Source organism: Meleagris gallopavo, chromosome Z, assembly GCF_905368555.1.
Source record: "Meleagris gallopavo chromosome Z, MGAL_WU_HG_1.1, whole genome shotgun sequence".
Classification (NCBI taxonomy): Eukaryota; Metazoa; Chordata; class Aves; order Galliformes; family Phasianidae; genus Meleagris; species Meleagris gallopavo.
The window spans coordinates 63,700,698-63,728,316 of record NC_139435.1 but is presented as its reverse complement, the minus strand read 5'-3'; the positions used below and the strand labels follow the sequence as shown (position 1 = coordinate 63,728,316).

General features: G+C 40.2%; 3 protein-coding genes across 6 annotated transcripts; 2 read left to right on the top strand and 1 right to left on the bottom strand.

The window, feature by feature from the left end:
* The first annotated feature begins 276 nt into the window (after positions 1 to 276).
* LOC104915146 (actin, acrosomal process isoform-like) lies at positions 277 to 1,242 on the top strand. Its single transcript, XM_085214098.1, has one exon. It carries the CDS (start codon positions 277 to 279, stop codon positions 1,240 to 1,242), a length of 966 nt encoding a protein of 321 aa, XP_085070224.1.
* Positions 1,243 to 9,308: 8,066 nt separating this feature from the next.
* Positions 9,309 to 21,655, bottom strand: LYRM7 (LYR motif containing 7). 4 transcript variants are annotated; one of them, XM_019610563.3, is made up of 6 exons: positions 20,068 to 20,209; positions 17,657 to 17,729; positions 16,577 to 16,647; positions 12,803 to 12,884; positions 11,410 to 11,495; positions 9,309 to 9,905 (listed from the first exon to the last, which is right to left on the bottom strand). In XM_019610563.3, exons 1-5 carry the CDS (start codon positions 20,083 to 20,085, stop codon positions 11,422 to 11,424), a joined length of 318 nt encoding a protein of 105 aa, XP_019466108.2. In that variant the 5' UTR covers positions 20,086 to 20,209; the 3' UTR covers positions 9,309 to 9,905; positions 11,410 to 11,421. The 4 variants fall into 4 exon arrangements, with proteins under 4 accessions (XP_019466108.2, XP_010724172.1, XP_010724174.3 ...); XM_010725870.4 differs by lacking the exons at positions 11,410 to 11,495; positions 20,068 to 20,209 and adding an exon at positions 21,611 to 21,655; XM_010725872.3 differs by lacking the exon at positions 11,410 to 11,495 and having other exon boundaries at positions 20,068 to 20,196.
* A 230-nt stretch (positions 21,656 to 21,885) lies between these two features.
* On the top strand, positions 21,886 to 25,937 carry HINT1 (histidine triad nucleotide binding protein 1). Its single transcript, XM_010725874.4, has 3 exons — positions 21,886 to 22,068; positions 24,766 to 24,870; positions 25,607 to 25,937. Exons 1-3 carry the CDS (start codon positions 21,958 to 21,960, stop codon positions 25,769 to 25,771), a joined length of 381 nt encoding a protein of 126 aa, XP_010724176.1. The 5' UTR covers positions 21,886 to 21,957; the 3' UTR covers positions 25,772 to 25,937.
* Positions 25,938 to 27,619: the final 1,682 nt, after the last annotated feature.

The following is a 27,619-nucleotide window of genomic DNA, read 5'->3' as shown; positions in this document are numbered from 1 at the left end:
TGAAAGTTTTACTGATCCCCTCATGAACTCATGTTGACTACAACCAATGACCACATTTTCCTTCAGGTGTTTTTCAGTGACTCCCATCATAATTTTCTCCATAATTTTATCAGGCACTGAAGTGAGACCGAAAGGCCTGTAATTATCAGTGTCTTCCTTTTTGTCCTTCTCTATTCTCTGATGCCATCATTGACGTCACCTCCCTCCAACTGTGATGCAGGCAGGCACTCTGGCGACTCGCAGTCCACCCTGCAGTGAGCCAGCCCCAGATGTCTGATGATCTCTGGTTTAGCAGCAAGGTACAAGGATCTTTGTGCTGTTGTCATTGACACAGGGATGGGCCACACCAGGAGCGGACTGGCTGGGGATGAGAGGCCACGAGCAGTGGTGCCCAGCCAGGGCGAGGATGGTTCCATTCTCACTCACGGTGTGGTCACAGACTGGGACAGGCTGGAAGAGCTGTGGCATCACATATTCTACCACGATCTGGCTGTGTGCCCTGAGGAGCTGGCTGTGCTGGCCACCGATGCCCCGCTGTCCCCTGTCATCAACCGTGAGAAGGTGGCCGAGCTCCTCTTCGAGGGTTTTGGTGTGCCAGCCATGCTTGTGATGCCCCGCCCTGTGCTTGTTGCCTACTCCTATGGCTGTACCTCTGGTGTGGTGCTGGGCTCTGGTGCCGGCACATCTTATGCGGTGGCAGTACAGGATGGCTACGTGCTTCCCCATGCCTCTTTTCGCCTGGACTTGGCCGGGAATGATCTTACAGTCTACCTGGGCCAGATGCTGGCAGCCCACAGAGTGCAACTGCCAGCAGAGACACTCCAGCACCTGAAGGAGACACGCTGCTGTTGCCACCCACCTGGTGCCCACTCTGAGCCCATGGGGCCCCTCCTTCAGGATGAGTACTCCCGCTGTGCTGAGGCTCTCTTCACCCCTGAGGCCCTGGGGGTGCCAGGCCCGGGACTACTAGAGATGGCAGCCCGCTCCCTGCACCTCAGTGGAGCCCAACCTGGCAACGCCCCACTGCTGCTGGCTGGGGGCACAACACTGCTGTGTGGCTTTGCTCAGCGTGTGGCTCAGGGCCTGGGCAGCGGGCACCCTGCTGCTGCCCCCAGCCGCCATGTTGCTGCCTGGCTAGGAGGATCCATTGCTGCTTCCCTTGATGCCTTCCAGGGCTCATGGCTTCCACAGGATATCTACAATGAGAACGGCCCCAGTGCTGTGCACCAGCATTGCTTCTGACCCTGCTAGAGAGCTGCAGGGGGTAGCATGCAACTACATCTGCTTGAAAATTTTTATTAAAAAAAATTATAAATAAATTCAAGCTCTGTACTTCCGCCCCCCTCCCCCCCCCCCAAGGGACTTTCTTCCCCCTTTTTTACACCCCTTATTCCATTCAAATTTGGGGTCTACTGCCCCAAAATAAAGATGGAATACATGTACCAGCCAGATTGTGTATCCAGGAGGTGTAATCCTGGATGGATGTATAGGATGGGGGACAAATGGCTGGAATGCAGCCTTGCAGAGAGGCATTTGAGGGTTTTTGTTGGTGCTGCGCTAAGTGCAAACCAGCAGTGCTCATAGGCAGCCAAAAGGGCCAGCCTCTGAACTATCAGCTGAGCAAGTCATCCCACTCTGCTCTGCGTAGCCTCACATTGAGTGTTGGGTTTGAATGCCACAATGTAAGGATGCAAAACTATTAAGACAGCATCAAAAGGAGGGCTATGATGAATAATGAAGGGTGCGGAGAGCAAGATGGTTGAGGAGTAACTGAGATCTCTGGGCGTGTTCAGCACAGAGCAGAGGAGCTGAGGGAAGGTCTTTTGGCAGTTGCAGCTCCTCACAAGAAGAGGGGCAGCGCTGAGCTCTGCTATCTGTGACAGTGACAGAGCTCAAGGGAATGGCATGGAGCTGTGTCAGGGGAGGGGCAACTGGGGGTTAGGGACAGGTTCTGCACTAGATGGCAGTGGGTACAGCCCCACATGCCAGAGTTCAGGGAGTGAGTATTTAGACAATGCAGACATAGGGTTTAAATTTTGGGTGGTCCTGCGTAAAGCCAGGAGTTGGACTTAACAATTCTCATGGGTCCCTTCCCCCTTAGAATATTTTATTTTTCTATTTCGCCACAGTTGATACTTACTTCACCATTCACTGAAATACAGTTAAAAATGGTGGGGGGGAAAAAAAAAAAAAGAACATTAATTCACTTTAAAGCAGAACTGCAAACTACAAATCAATTTCAGAGGGAATGATACTGAAATGCTGTCACTTCTGATCCATCGTTTAATGTAACTGGTGCATCATAATGTAAGCTTCCACTCCAAGAAAGCCAGATAATGCACCCCTTACAACTCTATTCCAGGTCTTTTGTCCTTAGAGTCACAAACTGTCTTTTTTATGCAGTAGCTAAAGCAAAACAGCAGCAAGGAGCACACCTGATACAGCTTTGCCTGCCTGAAGCCTTTCTGCATGATTTCTATAAGCATATATGAGACAATCCAAAATGAACCTCAACTCCTACAGTCTTTATTCCCTTTTTAAGAAAGTATTGTTGTAGTGTCAATCCCAGATTAAGATGTCATGTTTCAGTTTCTCCTACCTCGCACACTTCAGATCTATTTAATTCCATCTTTTGATGGAATTGTGAGAAGTAGTACGTTTATCACACAATGTCTGCAGATTTACATTGTAACCAGAAAGTTCTTGTATGATCCTCCTCATAATATTTAGGATTTTTACAATTCCCTTGTAGGAAACATTCCTTTTCTTTATTCTGTATAAGGAATACAAATACAGACAGAAACTTCTAACATCACAGCAGCTATTTCTCCAAGTTCCACTGAAAACATGATAAGGCCAAGACCTTGACAAAACTATACAGAAAAACTGATGTAAAACAGATGATAGACACTCAATCTTTCCATTCAAAGATGTTACCTTCTGGTCAATCAAAGCCCTAACTATGACTGTATCAAAATATAGTTAAGTGCAAAGTAAACAAATTATTTGCCTTTAATATTTTTCTATTCATTTGCTCAATCTCTTCAGTCCAGGTATAACATCTTCCTTTCACCTTCAGCCTGCATCGCAGACCAGAATTAAAAAATGAAAATAGGATTTATAGTGCAAAATTGCTTTAAGAACCACTTAGTATATCAACATCTTTGTTTCAGTAGTGCAAAAACTGTTCTTAGTATTCTTTCATTCAATTTGCTCATCCTTCTATGATTTTTTATTCTCTTATCCTCGTTCACATGCTCATTCAATTTGTATTTCGTTTACTGCTTTGACAGGAGGCAGCCCTTCCCCCAGCTTGTAATATGCAGCTCAGCAGGGTTTACAGACACCATTTGTTTGCTTTTATTTCCACAGCTAAGATCTGTGTTCAGAGAATATTTACTGAGAAACCTACACATCTAATTAATTGCCATTGACCAGAAAAAAAAAAATAAAATAAAAATCAGACAGGTTTTTTCACATTGCAGGCAATTTCCTTTCCCAAAGAATTTCTTCTTTGTCCTTTTTCAGTTCTATGCTTTAATGTAGGAAATTTTTTCCCTGATGTTCCACTATAATAATGTACAAACTGTGGCCGAAAGCTTATGAAATTTGAAAGTACACCCAAAGGAATGGATGTTAATTCCTGAAAGACATTCTCTTTGTGCTGCGCTGTGCTGTGACATAAAGACAGCTAACTGCAAAAAGGAAACATGTATCTTCTTAAAACCACTTGTTTTTCCACGGTCTCAGTTCATGCTGAATCAACCTTTGCATAAACTGCTGACTTCAGAGAAATGGGCTGCAACTACTACAATAGCAGATGTAACAGTAGAACTGTTCCCATTTTAATGGCTCAATGTAGAGAACACCATCTTCCCTCCCAGCTCCTACAAATATTAGTTTCACAGGCTGTTTATTTAATCTTGACTAATCCTGGGCTCAAACTATAGTCTTTTGGGTAGGTTAAATGGAGAGCTGTTGTTTGTACTGTGAGAAAAATGAAAGTGCAAAGGGGAAATTAGATCTTGTTGAATGACACAAACCAGATTATCAAAATGCCAACTAAACGGAAATATTTGGTTAAAAAAAAATTAAACTTACTATTATTTATGAAAGTATGAAGATCTGTCCTTCCTCCCTTTTCCTCCCCCCAGATTTACTTTTCCTGAAGAAAACAATCACAATAATTAAAAAAAAAAAAACCCTCGAAAAAACCTTCATAAAAGCTTCTATAGCAGTTTTCCAGCAGAATTCAAAAGATCTGGATGCCCACTTCATAGATTTATAATACCCTATACTAGTAACGTATACTTACCTTCAAATATCACTGAATTTTTACTACAGTTATCAAAATATCAGAACATTGCAGCTGTAAAACACCAGTCTTAGAGCTGAATTCACATTGCAACTTGTGCTCTGTGCAATTTCCAGCAAAGTTGACAACCTAAGTTTGATTGCCCACTGAACTTCAGGGCTTCAGGATACATTGTCGCAAGCAGGTTGGAAAAAGTTACCTAGGGTAGGGAAGTACAGGGACTCAGTTCTTCCCTTAAGTTGGGTCAGCCTTAACTTCCCGTTTTTTATTGGCAGTATTTTTTTTTTCCCTCTTTTGTAAAGGAAGTGTAAAGAACTGCCAGTACTTGAAGCTCAATTACTTTATTTACAGGTTCAGTATCATACCAATAGGATAGGTGATGCCATGCAGCATTCTTCTAGCCCCGCACCTTCAACAAGCACTGACATCTAAAGAATACCAATGCTAGATTTAGTCCCTGAAGATGTCATAGTTCGTTGATCCTATGTAACCTAAAAAAATGCTCAAGAATTCATCACATCAGAGAAAGTACAAGCCATTTTTATGGATTACACTCTTCACAATACTTCTAGGTCAACTCTTTGTGGAATCAACCTGTATCACACAACAGCAGTCCTTGTAAAAATAGCAGCTAAACATTTCCTTTACCAAGATGCACAGGAACAGAAAAGGGCTTAATTTGATGCTGCTAAATAAGCACAGCCACCTTCACTTGAAGGCAGTAAAAACTTGAGCTCAAATCCTACCACACAATTCACAGATGAAGTGTCATTATGTTTTATTAACTCAAGTTTTCAGCAAACATACTAAGACTCTGTTTGGTCCTATCCTGAGCCACTGCTTGCAGAAAGAAGTTAAGAAACATCATATTTTAAAACTATTTAAAAAAAGAAGGAAAAGGTGGCTGGAACAATACAATATCTTGATATTTAAACAGGAAATACAGCTTTACTGTATTTTAATGATTTCCTTAAAGCTGTAGTGCACATAAAGACTTAAAGAAGAATGCCAGGGCTGAAGTCTCTAACAGATGTCTCTCTGGTAGATGATGTCAAAAGCTGATAAGGTAAGAATTTTCTTAAATGCAGTCACTGAAGTGACAATTCTTCTACTAAATTCTAACTAAGCATGTGGATACCTTATGTAGATCTGAAACTAGCCTTTAGACTGTGCAAGCCAAGTACTACTATGTATCACTGCTGATATTCTCTACCAGTTGTCAGCAGGGACAGGTAACACCCAATTGGTTAAACCATGCCAGGTTAAACCTGGTTGCTATCCCAGCTGAACTGTAAGACATCTGAACAAGCTATTAGCCCTTTTCAACAGAATTCCCTGCCTGCAATAAATCCCTATGGATTTTTTTAAAAAGATCACTTTCTACTTGGCTTAAAAAAATACTACCATTAAGCTTTATCCTTTGAGGGTGGTATATGCACATTCCAGCATAAAAAGCACATATACGCGCTCTGAAATTTTGCATTTCCAGTATCATAGAACGGCCTGGGTTGAAAAGGACCACAATGATCACCTAGTTTCAACCCCCTGCTATGTGCAGGGTCACCAACTACCAGACCAGGCTGCCCAGAGCCACATCCAGCCTGGCTTTAAAAATGCTTCCAGAGATGGGGCATCCACAACCTCCTTGGGCAACCGGTTCCAGTGTGTCACCACCTTCTGAGTGAAAAACTTCCTCCTAATATCTAACCTAAACCTACCATCTTAGTATAAAATCATTCCCTCTTGTCCTATCACTACCCGTCTTTGTAAACAGCCACTGCCGTTCGTGTTTATATGCTCTCTTCAGGTATTGGAAGAATCAACAGATAAGCAAGGAATCAGAGGAAGAAGAAACATTGGGGAACACCACAATGAGGTCTCCCCAGAGCCTTCTCTTTTCCAAGCTAAACAGATCCAGTTTCCTCAATCTTTACTCACAGGAGAGGTGCTCCAGCACTCTGATCATCTTAGTGGCCCTCCTCTGGACCAGCTCCAAGAGCTCCATGTCCTTCCTGTACTGGGGCCCCAGACCTGGACACAGTGCTCCAGATGGGGCCTCACAAGAGCCGAGTAGAGGAGGACAATCACCTGCCTCTTCCTGCTCGCCACTCCTCTTTTAATGCAGCCCAGAACACAGTTGGCCTTCCGGGCTACAAGCACACACTGCTGGCTCATGTCCAGCTTCTCATCCACCAGGACCCCCAAGTCCTTTTCTGCAGGGCTGCTCTCAAGGAGATCTTCCCCCAGTTTGTATAAATACCTGAGATTGCCTGGACCCAAGTGCAGCACCCTGTACTTGGCCTTACTGAACTTCATTAGGTTTTCACGGGCCCACTTCTCCAGCCTGTCCATATCCCTCTGGATCACTTCCCTTCCCTCCCATGCATCAACTGCACCGCTCAGCTTGGTGCCATTCACAAACTTGCTGAGGATGCAGTTGATGCCATCGTCTACGTCGCTGATGAAGATATATCTGACACAGAATGACTGAATCACGTTATCAGAAGCCTATCAAATTAGGAGTACAATTAAATCTCCAAACCAATGACTGAATGCCCCTGTAATGTTTTAAGCCAAATTTTAGTTAACATTTAATTCTTAAGGAAAAACAAAAATATACAAAAGCACAGAGCCAGTATTAAGTATCAAAAACAGAATCATACTTACAGTGAAAGCAAATGGTAATGGAAGCTGGAGGAGAAGATTGGGAATTGGAACATGAATCAACAGGTAAGCAAGGAATCAGAGGAAGAGGAAACAGCTGCTCACTAAGCAGGTTTATGAGAGTCTTTTCAGGCTGACGGATAAGTTAGCAGAAAGAAAATAACTGCTGTGCCAAATAGTGAGTGTAACTTTGAAGTACTTTCAGGCTCAATTCTTTATCCCATATCTGGATATTCACCAGATTCCTATCTGAAAACAATGAAACAATAGCCCTCTTAGTCTTTTACTTTAATAGCATTTTGTCTAACAATTTGATTTTTCTTATCTCAGCACTTGAAACTCTTCATCTCTGCTGCCCAGGAATGCATAAAGGCAGCAGAAACATGGAATGTTAGTGTGCAGAACCATAGGCATACTGTACAGGAGTGTAAGAAGAGCTGTTCCTGCAGCCATTGAATTTTATCAACTTTTCTGAACATGTCCTTTATTTTACAGCAGTTCTATGTGTTATTCCAGTAACTAACTCTATATTTTTATTGAGTATTCAAGATGTATGCAAAATGAAACACAGCTGGCTGTCAAATTCTGAGTTTGAATCTGTAAGTTCACAATTCTATTCATATGTAAGACAAAAAGCTAATAAACACAAAGCAGCACAACAACACTAAATCTAGTCATGTGCAAATAGTTTCTCCACTTGCAGTTTCTTCAAACATTGTGCCAAAACAGTGCCACCTACTGTTAAGGTATCATTCATTTTTCCCAGTACATACTATGCACAGTAATGGATAACGTAATTTTACATAATCACTGAAAGAGTAAAGACCTCCCAAACCTCACAATTTTATGAAATCGATTTAAATATCATTAATACACTATTCCTGTAGCCAGAAGCGATGACCATACAGGAAATGAATCCACTCCTTATTCCAGTATGCCCGGTGACCTACAACTTAAAGGTTGTGCACTTTGTCATTCTTGCCAGTCCACTACTAAGCAATTTCTGCTAAAAACTTGTCACTTTGCACAGGGTCATATTCTGTTTTGTTGCTTTCTTTCTATAGATACAACTACCTCCTGTTCTCACCCTGGCCTACCCCACTCTTAAGCTCTTTAAGTAAAAAAGGCAAGGTACAAATGGATGGAAAACCAGAAGCATAACACACTTCTTTGGGAAGTGAACGACACAAAAGGCTTAGAGCAATACATCTGCTCCAGACCAAGATATTTGTTTTGTAGTAGAGCATACAGACCACAACAAAACAGCAAGAATTGCAAGCATTTCATTCTGCTTCCCATCACTTGCTTACTAACTTCTAGCTGTTTTGGCAGGAAATATCAGTGAAACAGAAATAGAGTTACTGAATGCAATGTGATGGAAAGCGCAACAATGACAGCAGAGGAGCAAGTTACCAGGCTATGGCCATCAAGGATTCACTCAAATGTAACAGTAGTAGGCACAGAAAAAAAACAGAAAGAAACTGCTTATCTTCAGAAAGCCTCAGGTATGCAGGGATCTCCAGAGAGATACCCTTGCCTCCACTGCCAACCCTTAAATGAGGTCTGGGAAGGAGTGAATCCTGCATTGCATACACCTGAGCTCTCCATGGTTGGCCCTGCCTTACTCCAAGGTGCTCAATCACTGTTTCAAGCCATGACTTAACATTTCTGCCACACAGACAAACTATTTTATTGCTGGCTACCGTGCTCATGGCAGCTGAAGGCAACAATTTTAAAATTTGCCCGTTGTCTCAACCAGTGAGAAGAAGACTGGATTCAAGCACTAGTTTTTTGTTTTACACAGTCACAACCAATGTCAGATAACACACAAGTCACACATATTTTTAGTGCTTAATAAAAATAAAGGTCATCTGGACCTGAAAGGGAATCCTTCTTCCATGGTACTACACGCTTAGATCCTAGCATGACGCCACGCCTGGTACTGATTTATCAGAAGATCCTGTGTATGCATCACTGTAGTTAAGCTCCAATTAAAACGGAAGTGAACAAAATGGTATAAATTCAGTGAGAAGCCAATGAGTTTCCTTAAAAAAAAAAAAAAAAAAAAAAAGGAACTGATAATGGCTTGGTAAAACTCACCATAAACCCAGCCTCAGGAAATCAGAGCCACTACAACTGAAAAACAAGTCTCTTTTCTTCGGAAACTGCCACAACACAGTCACAAGATTTAAAAAAAATTCTCAAGCCCTGTGATCTAAAACAATATCCTTCAGTTTTCTTGTTTCATTGTCATTCATGAACTCAAACCCTGCCAATTCTGCTCCATTCAAAGGTGTGAGAGAGAAGACAAACACTGCACACTCTTGCCTTTCTGTAACACCTGAATAATTTATTCAGACAAGCCTTAAGAACTTTTTCAAACATTACAGTATTTTAGCGTAAAGTTAATAACTTAAGAATTCAAGCTTTTTTATGTGAAGCATAAATTTAATGATAAGTTTTACAACATGGTTTTCAGTTATTTCAAAGCAGTATATAATGTAATGTTATCGGGATTAAGAGCTGCAATTCACTTGTGTTTAGTTTGTCAAAATTCTAAACTGCTAGGAAACAATCTATATCTGAAACTCCTCTCTGAAGTTTAGCAGTACATACATTTACACACTTTCTTTTTCAAGGCAATTGTGTCTCTCAAGTTTCTGTGGAAATAGTACCATCTTCCTCAAAAGAAGTCCATGATGATATCATAACAAACAAAACTGGTTTCAGTCCACATTTTCTTGGCATTAAATTAAAATTTGGAAAACAATTAAGACAGGTACACACTACTGTTTTTCAGAGTTCTCATTACCAGGTTTTAACCCACTGTGAAGAAGGGCACACTCTTCTCAGGATTCATGCTTTTTTGTTGGTTTATCAAAGTAAGGAATATTGTCTTGTAGCAGATCCTTCCTGGGTAAGAGCACTGTAAAAGAAAAAAAAAAAACTATTAAGAATATCATCTTATGGCAAATATTATTTAAAATGATAGAATTGTTTTTACATTTAAAAACAAAAAATCAGGTCAGTCAAACAAGAATCTAAGCTTATGGTAAGCAAAGAAGCAGCATCATGTTACCAACGTAGTACAACATTATATTGATTTTATGATTTTACCTTCTGTTGGAAGAACATTTTTGACTTTTTTGCTTTTAAGAACACTGAAAATATTTTAATAGTATTAGTAGTTGATTAAAAAAATGGCAAAGAATTGCAATAACATTTAGCACAAGAGAGAACAGTAAGTTGAGTCAGTCAGTAAGTCCTAACCCAGATTGTTTACTTCAACAGTTCCCAAAACTAATATTAAATTTGACATAGCCTTCCACTCCAGCCTCCTGAAATCTAATCTGTAAAATATTCATCTTCTTACATACTTTAAATGCCAACAGAAAAAGAAAGCATCAATTGAAAATTCTGACTGCCATATCCTCATAGAGCTGCACAAAACTGTGGTTTGCCTAATTATGTATCACTTTAACCCATCCCTTACTAAACTCTTGCATCTAGCTCCTCAGAAATCAACCTGACCCTTCCCCATGAGGAGGAAGAGCTGTGTCATGTCAGATTTGGTCAAGCAGTACAAAATAAAGCACAAACACTTGGACCAAGTCAGACAGCTTCTAAAATTGTAACAAACCTACAAATGTGTGTGTGTGTATCTGTAAGTGCAAAAACAAACATCTGGTCCAGAGTACACTGATATCCTACAAACCATAAGCAGGAAAACTGATTTCCCTGAGGTTATGTTATTTCTTCCTCTGTGGACTGGTAGCAATGCATTTAATAAGTTTCTAAGATCTTGAAATAAAATTTCAATTCCTCTTCTCTTATACAGAAAAAAACTGATAATTAAGATTATGACAAGTCACATTGATATACACACTTGGAACAGATACATGAAATAGAAATGCAAAAGACAGAATTTATATAATAAATTTCAAAATATTGAAAAATACCAAGTACAAACAGATGAAGATGAAAGAACTTTTAAACCTTCGTTCAAGAAGCTAAGTTTTGAACATACACACAGTAAATCAATCAAAACATACTGTGAGTACGGAGCACTGCTAAAGTTTATGTTTTACTTGCACAAGTTTAATTTGAAAGATAAGGGAAATGAATAAAATAAGAGACATTTGTATGCTGCTCAGTAACCTAACATACTGAATCTGAAAAAAAAAAAAAAAAAAGAAAAAGTATAAGAAAAATGTTTACTGTGACTAACAAACTCCAAAATGAAAATGTTTTCTCTTTAGTAAGGAAAACTCAGTCTTTCTTTTCTAAACTAATTTACTGGTGAATCCAAACGTAACTATACACAGTAGTCCCAAATTCTCTTTATAAAGAATAATGTGGCCCTGTGCACTGGTTCTAGAGTTAAGACAACTAGAATAATTTCATTTGATTGGGAAAAAAGGTCTCCATACCAATATTTCTTCTCATTGTCTAAAGCTGAGAGGCAGGACTGCAGAGAAGTAACAGCAGCAGATGAAACTAAACCATACATTGTCAGCTAAAATAGAAAAAAAAATGTACTAAAGATTCTGACAGTAACTTATTTAAAGACAATTCTGCAGCAATAACCTTCTGTAACAAATTTTCCTTAGCTTCTTCTTTTCCTCTCCTATTTTTTTTAATTTTTAATTTTTTTTTAAATTAATCTCTTTTTTAAATTGCTTTGATTACTATGATTATCTAAATTATTTAAATGAATACAAGGTAAGTTTGTAAAAATAAATACATGTATGCACACAGCAGCCAAAAACTCCTAGTTTGCTCACAGTCTGATGACTCCACTTAGCTCTGATGCCCTCATCTGAAAAGGCATATAGTAGAACTGAGAACAGCACAGAATAAAGCAACAGAATGATCACAAACATTCAGCCGCTGTTTCAGAGAGAAGCTTTACCATAGATGAAGAAAGCAAAACAGAGGCAACTAAGGTCTTAAAAACTCAAGAGCAGCTTGGCAAAAATGGATAGCAATTGATAAGCAAGACCACAGCAAATTATTCTTTTATAAAACATACTAAATTCTCTGTCAAAAGCTCCTGAATACAAGAAATTTCAGTGGATGATGAGAGAAAACACGAGTGTAAACAGATGGAAGATAGCAAAGCACATTGCCTCTGTTCCTACTCTTCTATTCTCATCTGCCTAGAATTTCTATACAATAGCGATTTACAGCCAGTACAGTCTAGACAAATCTCTGGCCTCAATCATTATGGCTATCCTAATGTTAAATGCTTTACCAAAACCAAAACTTGAAAGTATATACGAAGATTTACACTGAGACTCCACTAAGCATAAGTGAAAGGAAATGATGTATGCAGCTGAAGATTTCTTCTATATCCTACCACGAGGCTGCAAGATGAACTTATTCTCTTCCACAATAAATTTTCCAAGCCAGGAGCCAAGATTTCAGAATCTGATAGGCTCTGCATCAAGGCTGTCATCATGTGGCAAATATTCTAAGGCACCACTTGAAGCTTTAACAGTCAAAATAAAGTTTTGGATAAAAAAAACCAGCATTTCAAAGAAATTGCTGTTGGACAGGCATCATACAGATTACATTTGTTAATTCTCCTCAGGTAACTTCTACCTATATGTTACAGCAAGAACCTGCAGATACTGTGGCTAATTCATTCATACATACACAGACGGGTTAGCCAGTACATGCAAGCTAAATGGTTAGGATACCAAATATAACTTCTTTTTTACACTGAGGGCATTAAAGGTAGTTTGAGCTTCTCTTCTAATAGTTCCCACTAAAAAAAATTTAAGAAAATTAAAACGTCCTTAAGCATGCAGCTCTACTTACATATTTTGTCAGAATCTGTGTGGACTGCCTGAATAACAGAAGTTCTGAGAATCACTTCAACATCTGAAGCAATTTTCAAAAGCTAATAAAAAGAAACAAACAAACAGTTGTTTAAATAGCATGTAATTTTTTTTTTTTCTGAAGGTATTTTCTACATTAGAGAGCTATTCAATTACCAAAGTCAGTCAGGTCTACTATTCAGTAAGCTATTTACTGTCTCTACGTAGCTTTCACTTTGGAGGTCACAGCTGATAAAATAGCTACAGCATGATTAAACCTTTTGCTGAATAGAACACAGCAAATCTGATTAAAACTGCAAAGGAATATTGTAGAATGCAATTACCAAAACAAGTAAATACATTTATCACAGAATGTCTTAATTTGGAGGAGTCCTTAAAGATCACTTAGTTCCAAACTTTCTACCATGGGAAGGGTTGCTAACCACTAGATCAGGCTGCCTAGGATCCCATCCTACACAACCTTGAATGCCTCCAGAAATGGGGCACTCACAATTTCTCTGGGCAAACTGTTGCAGTCTCTTACCACACTCTGAGTAAAGAAGTTCTTCCTGGAATCTAACCTGAATCTGTCCTCTTTTAGTTTAAATACCTTTCCCCTTGTCCTATCCATGCAGACCATGTAAAAAATCAGCTCCTGCTTGTAAGTTCACTTCAAGTACTGAAGGTACTAAGGTCTCCCCAGAGCATTCTCTTCTCCAAGCTAAACAAGCCTAATTTCTTCTACTTTTCTTCATAGGAGAGGTGGTTGAGCCCTCTGATCATCTTTGTAGCCCTTCTCTGGACCCTCTCCAATGTCCTTCTTATAGTGGGAGCCACAGTACTCCAGACGGGGCCTCAAGATGGCAGAACTGAGGAGGATAATAAATATCCCTCACCCTGTTGGCTACTCCTTTTTTGATGCAGCCCAGAATTCAGTTGGCCTTCCAGGTACACACTGCTAACTCATGTTCAGCTCTTTGTTCATCAGGACTCCCAAGTCCTTCTCTGCAGGGCTGCTCTCAACGAATGCCAATACCTTGCACTTCACCTTATTAAACCTCATTAGATTACTGTGTGCGCACTTTTGGAGCGTGTGCAGGTCCCTGTGGATGGTGTCTCTCCCTTCTTCTGTGTCAACTGCACCACTCAGCTTAGTGTCATCAGCAAACTTACTGAGGGTGCACTCAATCCTACTGTCTATATTAGATAAAGATGTCAAAGAGCACTAGTCCCAAGACAGACTCTAGGAGGACACTACTTGTGACTAGTCCTCACCTGGTCATACAGCCACTGACAACAACTCTCTGGCTACAACCAACCAACCAATTCTTCATCCATCTAACAGTACAGCCTTCAAATCCACACCTCTCCGATTTAGAAATAAGGATGTGGTGTGAGACCACGTTAAAGGCCTTGCACAAGTCCAGGTAGTCAACATCAGTTGCCCTTCTTTTGTCTACCAACATTGTCACTTCATAGAAGGCCACCAGACTGGTGAGGCATGATATGCCCTTGCTGAAGCCATGCCGGCTGCCTTAGAGGATCTGCTCCATGATCTTCCCAGGCACAGACATGAAGTTCACTGGCCTGTAGATCCCTAGGTCTTCCTTTCTCCCTCCCTTGAATATGGGAGTAGCAGTTCCCTTTTTCCATTCACCGGGGACTTCACATGATGGCCTCACAGACCATTTCAGTGATAACCTACATCATGTCTCAGTAACATAGTTTGACTTACACCTACTAAAAGGGCAAGCTATCTCTTTAACATTCCTGCTTTTGAAATAAAGTGGCAAAAAAGGGGCATGATTTGACAGAAGGTAAGAATATTGAGGCTCATTAAAAGAGGTAGAGGAACAGATACTATCTAAAGATTAGCACAGCATAATTGGCGAAAGACCTACAATTCACTTCCTCACTAAGAAGATAAGTAGAGTAAGCCTTGCATATTTTGCTAAACAATAATCAGAAGCCTTATACTTGTCAAATGTATACTCTTGTCAAAAATAAATTAATTTGCACAAATGAGACACCCTGGCAAACATGCCTACACTAGGAAGCAGTGTATATCAACATGAGAGGCTTTCTGCAATGTAAAAGTTGGAGCTGAGGATTTGGGCATCTACACAAAATTTCTCTGCACCCTTCTCCTTTCAAAGGGGAAACATCCAGAACACCCATTAGGAGCTAGACTGCATACACTCCTTCCAATTCAGCTTCACATTAAAGGAACTGTCATCTGCTTTGAGACTGCTTCACAAAACAAGCAACACCACGGTAAGCTGTGTTATCTATCTCTCACTTCCTAATATTGCAATTACTCTTACTTCTCTAGGCATTTGGTTACTATATTCCTAAATAATGCCATGTCATGTTAGAAGACTTTGCAGCTTTCAACTCTGGCAAAGTAATGAGCATCTGGTTGGTCAGTATTTGCTTTTGTTAGCTGCTGTACAGAAGCAGAACCCTAATTCCCTAGGTGTTTATGAAAGTACGTATCTAGATTTTTAGGAATTGTTTGATTCAATTCCCCTGCCTTTGATAAATAATAAAACACCAAGCTTCCATGGTGTTTTAGGAAACTGCAGTGTCAATGAAATTCTAGCACTTCTTCCACAGACCTCTAATCAGTATATTAATTAACACGTATTCAAAAGGTGACATGTATTTTGTAGGTTGCCATTAATAACACATATATTTATATATTTTGTATATATTTATATACGTATGTATTATATAATATGTATGTATTTTATATAAATATAAAACTACAGCAAGTACGTCTTCCATACACGTATCACAGAAGGAAAGAACAATTTAATTGACCACATATGTGGAATGTAAACACAGAATTATCACTAGCAGGGCCTGACAACAAGTAGAAAAGCTACGAAGTGACGACTAAGTGCTATGAACTATTTATGATATAACTGAGTGGCTGACGTGACGTAGATGTTTAGATTTATTTCTCTCCATGACAGGTGGAGGCAACTTCTTCCAAAACATCAATCTCAGTGTTATTAGAAATCCCATACAGTCCCTTACAAGGCTAAAAGTCACTGACTAAATTACTTCCTCTATATGGATGCTAATGCTAGAAATAGTTCATATAGAAGCTTTATTTCTAGCTCTCAATACGTCTTTCAGTAAAACGTGTTAAAGTAACAACTAAACAAAGGTACCTTACAAAGTGAACTAGCAAAATACTTTATTACTTTTAATGCACCATGAGGAAAGAAGCAAAAAACTCCAATAGGTATAAATATACAATAGTTACAATAGTCATGACTGTTAGTTTCTTTTCATCTCTTACAGAATAAGCCATCTCATTAGTGCTCAAGAATCAAAAAAAAATTTCTCATCTCTGCCAATTACTGAGCAGATTATTTAAAACTTTCACAACTTTGTTATACAACAAACTAAACAGGTAAATTCAAGTGAACAAAACTCAAATATAAATTATGAGCAGAATGGGGGAAAAAAAAATCCATGAAAAACAGAGCAGTTTCTTCCCCTGAAGAATATACACTTCAAAATTATCACTAGAAAAAGCCTACCTCTTAAGTATTTTTCCTATGTGCAAAATTCTATGACAGACTATTAAGATCAATATATTTATAAACACAGATGCATGGGAAAGCCTTTCCAGAACCACCTCTTGTAATGATTCAATAAGTATCTGTGGTGGTTTAGGGATTTTTTAAGTAAAAGGTGCTCTTTTTACTCAAAGACAAAACAAATAAAACCCAACCCTAAGTATAATGAAAACAAGAAATACCTCATTTATTTTCTCTTCAGATGTCTCACTTTGGTTATTTTTGAATTCTTCGTTTATCTTTTGTCTTGCAGCTAAATAAAGTAAGCAAAGTAAATAAAATGTGAAGAAAACAATAATATCTTGTCTTTGTGATTGAAAAAAGCTCGTGACGATAAGGCTGTGATATCTGCCTCAGGTCTGCTTCTTAACTTGGCTTAACTACGCTCCTTCGGCTACTTATCTACCCTTTTCCCCTAATAAAAATATATATATATATATCAACACCTCCTTGGCACACTCATTCTGAAAAATACTAGATTTCCATAGAATTCAGGTGATGTTATATTTTGAGTTTACTGGTACAGGAGGAAGACACAATGCCAGATCTGCTCATCTAGCCTTCTCCAAGGAGACCTCACTGTGATCTTCCAATACTTGGAAGCAGGAGGAGGACCAACTTTTTACACAGGTAGATAGTGGTAATATTGGGGGGGAATGGATTTAAATTGAAAGAGGTGAAATTTAGGTTAGCAAGAAATACTTCAGAGAGTAGCGAAGCACTGGAACACTCTGTCCAGAGATGCAGTGGATGCCTCCACCCTGAAGGTGTTCAAAGTCAGGCTTGATAGGTTCCATGGCAACCCAATGTAGCAGCTGGCAACCTTACCCACAGCAGTGGGGAACTAGATGATCTTCAAGGTCCCTTCTAATCCGAGCCATTCTGTGATTGATTCTATGAATCCAGCTAACTATTTCTCATGAAAAAACTGGATGAGACAGCATGATTTCTACTGAAATTACGTTGATCCCATCTCCTTACCTTGCATTTAGGCTCTTGCATCACATACTCTCTCGTTTTTATGGGAGCATTAGCTTTGTTAAGTACAAACTGGAGCTGCAGAAATGACACCGCCTCCTCCAGAAAAGGTAGTATTTTTAGCTCTCTTCACCACTTTCATATCCATACAAAAAAACAGCACTGGTACAGCTTCCTCACCATAACATTAAAAAGTAGCTCTAATGGACACAGCAATGACACCAATAAGAATCAATCTTATTTTGGCATGTAACATGCATTCATCACACAAAAGCCCATCTTACCTTCAAGTGCTCTTGTATCATTCTTAAAAACTTCTTGTCGAGTTCTGTGTAACAATTTAAAAAGCCTCAAAGCCTGTAAATACGAAAATGAATAGAATTAGTACGCTTGCAAGGAAGATTCTTAGTTAAAACAACTATGCTGTGATTAGAAGTGTTTTGGTTGATCTTTCACAGCACTTCCATTTAGTACACTTGGTATGAAATCAATATCTGAGGTACTTTACCTCAATTCCTGATCAGATAGCTTGCAGCCAAAGCAGATTTAAGAAAAAATCCTGGACAGTTCTAGATATTTCAGATCAACCTGAAATACTGCAGAACCAACAGTACATTTCTAAATAATCATTTAATATAATGGGGATATAATCCTGAAGATACGTTCATGCAAGCATATCCATTACGCCAATATAAATCAGAAACAACAGAACCAGAATAACTGTGGAAATATGTCACCTAAAGGGACTAGCATGATCATTTTAGTGGATACTCGCGCAATAAAAAAAAAAAAAGAAATCTAAATAGCCAAAGTACTCTCACAAGCCATTGAAAGTGAAAAGTGAATTTCAAATGAATTTCAAAATCGTACAGTCACTAGTTAGAACACATTTTTAATGTCCCTCTGTAATACCTAGTTAATATCTTCTTCAGGTGACACGGAAAATCCAAAACAAAACAAAGTCTTTCCAATGTAACAATGACAGATCTGCCTATAGATACACAGCAAAATTATTGAGAATCACAGCTTACAGTCATACAGTTTTGACTGCTTATCCACATAGAATGTAATGAATTAATGCAATCTTCAGGAAATCCTGACTCCATGTCCAGAAAGATCGTTAAGGGGACATCTTCTGAAGTTGTTTCTAGTTTTTTCTAGTATTTTTAGGCACTTCAGGATGGCACAGTTCTCAGTACTTCATGATAACCTTGAATTGTGTTCTCACAATTACTATTCAACAAATTTCTCAAAAGGAAACAGAGGAAACACACACTTGTAAATGAGAAATACCTATGTTTTTCACTCTCTTTATTTGTGGACTAGAGCAGTAAGCAGGCCTACGCCTTAGAGGTGAAAGGCCAATCACAGGAGAGTGGCCAGTAAATACATCCTGTCAGGGCCCTAGAAAAAACATTGCTTTCAGTCCCTCAGTGGTAGAGAAAGCAGCAGCATGTTTCTATGGATGCTACTACTTCTACCAGGCATCAAGCCATTTTCCTGATTCCTCTCCTATGCTGCTCACTTGGCTCAGCATAATTCATCCTGAGATATAAACACACAAAAGACAGATGACAAGAGGGAAAAGCTATAAGCAGTAAGAGCCTTCTACCAGTTTACCACTACTTCTGTTGTATAACATTATCTCAACTTCAGTGCTATTAAGGGACAACTTACAAACACCAACAAATTCCAATCTCACTTTATCTCAGCGAGTAGACATTATAACTCAGTATCAAGTATCCTGCTGTTGCAGATATACTGCTGCAATATATTTTTGTGCCATAAGGCAGACCAGCACACTCTCTACCACTTAAAAGTCAGTGGCATGCTTATGCAAAAACCTTTTATTTTACAAGACTTGGTATAAGAGTTGACAATGAGTTAAACCACATGTGCAGATATATGGAAGAGGTGGACACTGCTAACTTCCACTCGCTTTCCATGTCCTCAATAATTCACAGCCAGCAAATACCTGTGCTGTTCATTCCATTATCCACCACTCCCCAGGTGGATAAAACTGTGGAAAACAGACTGACAAACAACATTAGCAGCCAGCAACTGCATTTCTTGTCCTACAAATCTATTTTAGTAGATCTGACCACACCATTTGAACAGTATATTTTAAAATATACCTGTTCTATATTTTCACCATTCTTGAAACAGCACAATCAACATTACTACCAGCTTTGAGTCAAAGACATAAGCCTGACAAAATCAGAGGAAGGATATGATTATTTTGAACTCTCTGATCGACATTTTTCATGTAACTTCCAATGAAATATAAGCGAAAATGTAATAAGTACATTATGTGTGCCGCTTCTATTTACACTTCCATAACCGACAAACAGACCCACGGAAGCTGGCACCGAACACAGCACGACAGACAGACCCCGACCCGCCGGCGGACAGCGGCAACAGTCCGCTCTCCTCGACGTCCGTTCCTTTCCCGGAAGCTCAGGCGGGTACGGACCGAACGGGGAAGGGACGGCGACGACCCCGACCAGACGACCCCGCGCGGGCCGCCTCCGTCCTTTCCCCGTTCGGCCCAGGCTCCAGTTGATTCAATGCAGCCCCCGAGGACCAGGAAAAGCCGATCCGTAAGGCCTGAATCCGGCCAGCCCTTCACCCAGCGGGACCCGCTAGCCTCGACAACGGAAGCCCCCTCACCACCACGCATGCGCACTGCGCTCACCCTCCCGCGGCTCGCCATGGCGACAGATTTGCGGAAGCGGAAGGCACGCTCGGAGTTTCCGGCCCGCCCCCAGGCACGGCGCAGCCGGGTGCAGCCTACCACGCTACCCGACCGAGCCCAACGGGCCACTTCTCTGGTACCGAGGAGCGTTCGTTCCGCTCCAGCTGAGGGCCGCGATCCAACAGAGGCCGCGCCCCCAGGGCCTATTGCAGCCATTCGCACTGCGCTGTACGGCCCGGCTTCAGCTGCACACATTGCGACCCCGCGCGGCCCCACTATGGCCATCACTGGGCGGTCTTACCCTGCAAAACCTAATCCTTCTAAGAAAAAAAGGGGGCATAAGGATTTAAAATGTAATCAGCTTTACTGCCTTTTTTTTTTTTTTTTTTTTTTACTCTTGCTTTACTACATTTAATTGCAATTATATTTAAAGATAGTTTACTAAGTATTTTTAATGTCAGATTTCCGAAATGGACTATAAGCGTTATATTATGAGGGACTATGTATCTCACAACAAAAATTGACCTCTTAGCAGAAGAAATTGTCTTTATCACTTGCAGGATTACTTGTAGCTGTAAATGAAATGGACACAATGCTCTGAAAACATTTTACTATTTTCAGAACAATATATCCAGTGAGACAAAAAATTGAAGTCAGCTACTTGAAAAAAAGTTTCTGCCCAATCACAAAAACATTTAGCTTGCTCTTTGCCAACTCATCATCTGAGAGACAAAAAAGAAGAAAACTCTCTTACTCCTATTGGTGTTAGAAAACAGCTTGCCTTTACTCCTCACAATGTGCACCAGCTGACTTGACAAGCAAGGGCATCCTCTTGGAGTTCAGATAGTACATCTGAACAGTTAAGACATACATAGTCGGTACACCGGCAGACATAGTCATTCTTTTTCAAGGACTCGTAAATATGTGCTAATGTCCTTTTGGGCATGCATTCAGTCTGCTCGAGTGCCCACCTAATTCTTTCCCTTTTTTCACCATCAGCTTCATCACTGAAGCCTTTGACCCACTTTTATCCACTTTTCCCCAGTCTGGAAGATTGTATTCTATTATGTCCCCAGTGCAAAATTATAGAGAAAAAACAAAACTCTTCACCCACTGAAGCCAAAACGGAAAGTTTCAGAACTACCACTTAGAGATTCCTTTTGTTAAGGTAATTATTGGTTCTTAAACTAACGTACTAGTCCTTATTGCTAAACAATCCAACCTGTATCAAATTACTGTATTTCTGTATTTATCACTAAGGCTTTTTTTTTTTTTTAAACATATATTCCAGACTAAGAACTCCTCCAGGCCAACGGAATGACTTCATCCATCTTTTCCTTACAAACAGACAAAGAGAGAAACCAAATTGGTGCCCATGAAGCACCAATTCCTTCCTCATTTTAGCCCTTGTACTCCAGTAGAATCCTTTGGGCATGTACACTCCAAAATAAATTAATGCAGGACCACAACGAGGCACAGAACGTCATCCCAGCGTTCAGAGCTTTGTGTAGTGTCTAAAGATGCAGAATTTCTGTACTATTACCAGAGGCGTATAACAAATCAGGAACTTCATGCTCTGTGCCAGCAGCTGCAGGCGCCGGATGCCTGAAACCGCAGTGAGCGACTGCAACCAACACAAACTCCCGCAACACGCCTCGCATTCGCTTCACCCCGTCCTCGCTAGATCCCTCCGCGCCGCATGGCGCTTATACGTTCCCCGTTTCAGAACGCGGGGCCGGCGAGGCGGGCCTAGCCAAAAAGGCAGGCAATTCAACCAATGGCGAAGAGGAAAAAGGGGGCGGTGCTCTGCTGGACTAATGAGTTCCGCGAGGGGCGGGGCTGCGGCGGTGAGCAAGCGCGTCGGCGGCGGTCGTCTTGCGGTGCGTCGGCATGGCTGACGAGATCCGTAAGGCGCAGGCCGCGCGCCCCGGTGGGGATACCATCTTCGGGAAGATTATCCGCAAAGAGATTCCCGCCAACATAATCTATGAGGACGAGCAGGTGCGGGCAGGGCGCCCCTTTCTTACAGCCACTCCTGGCCTTGGGGTGGGCGGGATGGAGTCTCCAGACGCCGGCTGGCTCTGCTATGCGGCCGCGGACTGGCGGTATTTGGCGCCCGGCCCCGCGGTGTCGGCGGCCCGTGTGCCGCGTTGAAGCTTCCCGGCGCTGCGGCCTTGCTGCCCGCGAGCGGGATTCCCGTGGTCTTGTGCGCGGGTCCAGCAGCGCCGCCTCGCAGCGCCGTGGAGTGTGTGGGGCTCTGTCCCCCGGGCTCTGCGGCGGATCTCTGGTCTGTGCTATTAAAGCAGGAAATGAGGACGCGTTCTAGCTGCTGGTTCTGTTGGTAGAAGTCTGGAAGCAGCCATCCTGTGGTTGGGGGTCTGCTGTCAGAGACGTGGCTGCTAGTTCATCGCGGTGTACGGGAATTCAGTAAGCTGGTTGGGATGTGAAAGCAGGTGTTAGCTGCGAGGTGTTGGCTTTAAGTTAGCATTTAGCTTAACTTCAGTTTTTTTGACGTTAATACGATACGCTAGGTGGGTGTCTCTTGAAGTAATGGTTTACCGGCAGCGTAGGCTACGGAATACATCTCCGTGCCTTATTTGTGTGCTTAACAATTATGGGCAGCCTGAAACAATGTTTTAACAAATCGTAGTAATGTTGCAGCTGCTGTATACTTTCAAGAGAAGTTTCCCTGGCTTCAGAGTATCAGGATACTGTGTCTTTGTGTCGGGATGTGTTTGGTCCTTTCTGTACCAAGGGAAAGCTGCGTGAGACTCTCCCTCAGCTGTCCTGGTAGCAGCCTTAAGATAGCTTGATTGAGAAGGGTACTGCTGGCTGCTTGATTAATCTTGAGAGTAGATAGGCAGCTCTGACAGCCACCAATACTGAGTACTCTTTGGAAGAGTGATTAACTCTACTGTATTGGTTGATTTTTACCTGAAACTATGCTTTCAGAGTTTAGATGTTTTTAGAGAGAATAACCTTTAATTCATTTTATTAACTATACTGAAGATATGTTTAGAGATTAAAGTGAAGTAATACTGATACAGGGAAGACTTTGCATTGTAAATAGATGTGCAGAGAAAAATAATGCAAAGTACAAAGTCTCTGTAGAGTTAAACCTTATCACTGTTCTTTTAGTTGTGTCAAAAATAAAAACAGCACTTGCAAAGGTGACAGTTGATTTCCTTTGTGCCCTCAGGTCTTCTTTTCTGATTGTTGACTACTACTTCTGCTACCTATTCTGCAGAAAATTAGTTGTTGCTGGATTTTAGCTCATTAAATTACTTGAATTAGTTTGTGCATATGCACTCCCCCACAGAGCCACAGAAAAATTGCTTTGGAAAAAATGAGTACAATGTAAAATTTATGTAATTATGTGCAAATTAGTTTTAGTCATTTGGTTTTAATCTTTGTTTGCCACTCTATTAGGGAGAAACAAGCAGTTCAACAGAAATTTAGAACTGGCCTTCCTTGTAAAGGTAGTTTAAGATAAGATAGATTGGAGAATAAAGTAATATGTGATAAAGCTGGTGCTTGACAATGGCTTCAGTTGCTGCAGGAGAACTAGAAAAGCTGTAGATGTGGAGTTGTGTAGGAATTTCCTTATTGGTTAACAAATAAATGAAACCTCTAGGAAAGACACATTTTGAGGAACATTACTGCTGTAAGTTTTGCTGTGAAGTGGATGAGTAAGTCAGAGATGACCTCTAGCTACCAGTAGCTGAGTGCAAACACACTCTGGGCTTCTGAAGACTGTGATGACTGCAGTACCAAAATCTGATTTTACTGTCAGTTATTTGCACAAGCAGGCATAGATGTCCTTTCCCTTCTCTTTGTTCACCTACTGGACTTTCCTAATTTAAAGGAAACATCTGTCTCCTTACCCTTGTTATCTTGCATCGTACTTCTGGAGGTAAATGTCTATGTTGAGGCTTATTTGATCTGTCTAAGGTACTGCGTGAAGTTTCAGAACAAACTTCGATAGTTGTGTAAAATAAGGTAAATTACTTACCTTGCATAGTTGTTCATATTTCAAAGGTGATCCATTTTCTCAGTCTGAAAATATCTGAAATAGCAGCCTTAACATACTATTTTGAAATAGTCTTTCTCTGAAATAGTTGGTGTTACTGAGAACAGGAAATGTAATATGGCTTCAACTGCATAGCTGCCTTGCTATCACAGTATTGTAGGATTTGCAGGGGACCTCTGGAGACTGTCTAGTTCAATTCCCTCACTAAAGCAGGTTCCCTATTTCTGACCAAGGCAATACTTAGATATTTTTGCAATATGGTTGGCAACTATTTGCTCTTTTCTTAATGAACTGAGCAATAAGAGGAAAAATGAAAATACATGTATTTTCTGTAGATATGTGTGTCATCAGCTCTCTTAGCTGTTATACATATTTGAAAAGGAAAAATTAAGTCATTTGCTTATTAACTTGCTGACTACAGCTCTTGAATAACACTTTTAAAAAACGATCATTCTCTGTTCGCACCAGTAAGTTTTGTTAAGTAGGTGCTCAGTGTGTAAAAATCATAAACTTGAATAATATATCACTCAAGAAAAAAACATCTCTGGCTATGTTTAGAATATCTGATAATCTGCCTAAGCGCACATGTCATGGAACATATCAATTTCCTTAAATCCTTACCTTTCTCTGAAGCAAGTTTACTTTTTATCTGTTTGTTTTTCTTCCAGTGCCTTGCGTTCCATGATATCTCACCCCAAGCTCCAACGCATTTTCTAGTGATTCCCAAGAAGCCAATTGTCAGGTTATCTGAAGCAGAAGATTCTGATGAATCTGTAAGTACTGTAGAAGCTTTCTGTACACAAAACTACTTTTAAATCCTTCATAATATATTTTTCTCTCCCCCTTTTCATCTTGACATTATGAAGAAATAAGTAGTTTTCTGATACAGTAGTTGTTGGTTCTAGTTTAGAGTGTGAATGGAACTCAACTTTTCCAGTAAAGGTAGTGATATAATGCTAAACAAATCTCTAGGTATGTATTTGCAGTGCAGAATGCATTGTTTTGGAGTACAGCCTGATGCATGTCTGAACTCTAGTTTATGATAGGTAGTACTTCATATGGAGAATATATAGAGTAGTACTTCTAACGTGGGGAACAGAGGTTGGGTCTTCCAGTCCATGAGAGTTGAAGAAAGGGAGATTCAGCTGTAAATTCCTGAACAATGCATTTTTTAGCTAATGCTGTTACAGGTTTGCAAGATGAAATTTCTTTTCTTCTTTAATTATTTATGTTGCCTGCAGAAGTTGCCAGGCCCTTAACTGTGATAAAAGTATAGCTTCTCTGATACTTTGTAGTTTGTTACTGTCTAGCTTGAAAAAATTCCATAGCTTGCTCTTTCTCCCTCTATTACGCACAGTCAGTCTTTATAGCTTTGCTTGGAGAACATCAATTGCAGACAGATGGCAATTTGAAGAGCTGTGGCTGAATTTTGTAGAATTAACTGACCTCTGAGTAGTTCTCTGCTCTCATTCTTCCCTTCTTGCCCTCTCCCTTCTTTTTCTCCTCCAGCTTCTTGGGCATTTAATGATTGTTGGCAAGAAGTGTGCTGCTAACCTGGGCCTGACCAATGGATTCCGGATGGTTTTGAATGAAGGGCCTGAGGGTGGGCAGTCTGTCTATCATGTACATCTCCATATTCTGGGAGGTCGTCAGTTGGGCTGGCCTCCTGGCTAAGATTTTTACACCACAAGAGATGCTGCATGCGTACAAATCATAGCAAATAGATTTGTTTCCTGTCAACTTAGCCACTGTTAATGTAAATTGTTCTTGGATATGTGTCTTTGAAGGATAATAAATGCTCTGAACAACACTTGCACAATAAAGATACAGCATGTGGGAATGATCTGTCTCGTGTGTCTTAATGATGGAATAGGTTCTGTAAGTTAAAATATTGTGTCTGGGATGTGTGTGGCTCTACTATTAACAGTGTTCTGCAGATGGTGATTTGTCTTGTCATTTGAAACCTGAGGATGTAACTGTATAGCAGTCTTTCAAGCCCTTTTGGAAAAACTAAGTTTTTTGAAAGCTGTGGCTACAACTTACAAAGCTTTTTTTTTTTTTTTTGTTAGTATGAAATTACAAAGATGCCATGCAGGAACTCTTTCAAGCAAAGTGTTGTTTTAGAAACCTACAACTCCAGTTCAAGCACTCGATCAGTATCTGCTTAATAAGGCCTCTTTTTTGTCCTTTTCCTATGAAAAAGGATTATTCAGTAGTCAAAGGTACTATGAAACTATACCATAGCTGACGTATTTATAGCTACATCATGATTTTGATAGAATTGAGGACTTGAAAATGTTAAACTATTCATGTAGGGCCTCTTAAGATGCTCAAGTTGTTTCACAGTGTAAGTGTGCATTTTAGAGATTTAATTAGGCACAATTTGTTCATCTGTATGACACTCTTTGTCAGTGTTGTACACTTCTTAATGCTGTTATCAAATTTCTGCAGGACAGTTATTCTGGAATTAGGCTCATTGAAGTATCTGCCAGTGTAAATATAAAGCAACTGTTCTTTATGTTAAAATTGAGAAAGCCTAGCTAACCAGTTTTTATTGCTTCTTACTTTTGGAATTCTTTAAGCAGATGCCATAAGAAAATTATATTTGTGATGACACTTCTCCAGAGTACAGTTTTAACATCAAGGGCATTAGAGAAAGAAAGATGGGCGTGTAGAAAATGGTGGACAGACAAAAACTGTGAGTTATGTTAATTCAGCTGAAAATTTGTGTTTGGTAAAAGCATATGAAATCACTCATCTCGGAAGCATTCTGTTAGTTTTTCTGACAGTTCTGAGCAGCAGGACTCTTCACCTAAGAGGTTACTTCAACTGGAAGACTATCTAGTGCTTCTGATGGCAAATATATTTTAGACGAGAATAAGAGGTGTTTCCAGTGTGGTAGCCTCACATCTGCTCTCCTGCATGTCCTGTGTAGAAGTATTGGGAAAGCCCAACCCATAGAGGTACAGTATCACACCTGAATCTCAAAACTGAGGTATGACCAATAGACCCTGTGAGGCCAAAGTAAAACTTAAAAATAGCTGAAAATGTTTCTTGTTTGTTCTTGAAAAGTGCTCAATGATATAAGGTGAAGCATGAGGGCTTAGATGGTGCTAGGAGCATCAGGAGATTAACTGTAGGAATGTAGGAATACATATGTGAAATGTGCACTGCTTTCACTCTTCTGATTTTCATTTTTTGTGTTTGTTTTATACCAACGTTACCATTTGTGAGTTAATACATGGTTGATCAAATTGATTGCATCACAGCTGAATCCTGTATCAGAGGAACATTATCAAAGCTTTTGTTGCTCTGTTTGGTATCTGACCTGCAGATAAACATGTCTTAGGAAGGTTTTGCAAAAGTAGATACGAAATGAGCTGGTGTTGTGATTTAACTTGGCAGGCAGCAAAGCAATATACCACAGAGCTGTTCACCTGCTTTCCTCCTTCTCAGTGGGAAAAGGGAAGAGAATTGGGTAAAAAAAAAAAAGTAAAACTCGTGGATTAAGAAAAAAACTTT

What these genes read in the sequence shown, in the direction of transcription:
- LOC104915146 (XM_085214098.1), top strand. Translation starts at nt 277, where the DNA reads ATGATCTCTGGTTTAGCAGCAAGGTACAAGGATCTTTGTGCTGTTGTC.
- LYRM7 (XM_010725870.4), bottom strand. Translation starts at nt 21,640, where the DNA reads ATGAAGTTCCTGATTTGTTATACGCCTCTG. An exon ending in TGATTTGTTATACGCCTCTG is followed by an intron (nt 17,730 to 21,610) that starts GTAATAGTACAG and finishes TCGTATTTACAG; the next exon opens with GCTTTGAGGCTTTTTAAATT. An exon ending in TGATACAAGAGCACTTGAAG is followed by an intron (nt 16,648 to 17,656) that starts GTAAGATGGGCT and finishes TACTTTATTTAG; the next exon opens with CTGCAAGACAAAAGATAAAC.
- HINT1 (XM_010725874.4), top strand. Translation starts at nt 21,958, where the DNA reads ATGGCTGACGAGATCCGTAAGGCGCAGGCCGCGCGCCCCGGTGGGGAT. An exon ending in TAATCTATGAGGACGAGCAG is followed by an intron (nt 22,069 to 24,765) that starts GTGCGGGCAGGG and finishes TTTTTCTTCCAG; the next exon opens with TGCCTTGCGTTCCATGATAT. An exon ending in CAGAAGATTCTGATGAATCT is followed by an intron (nt 24,871 to 25,606) that starts GTAAGTACTGTA and finishes TTTCTCCTCCAG; the next exon opens with CTTCTTGGGCATTTAATGAT.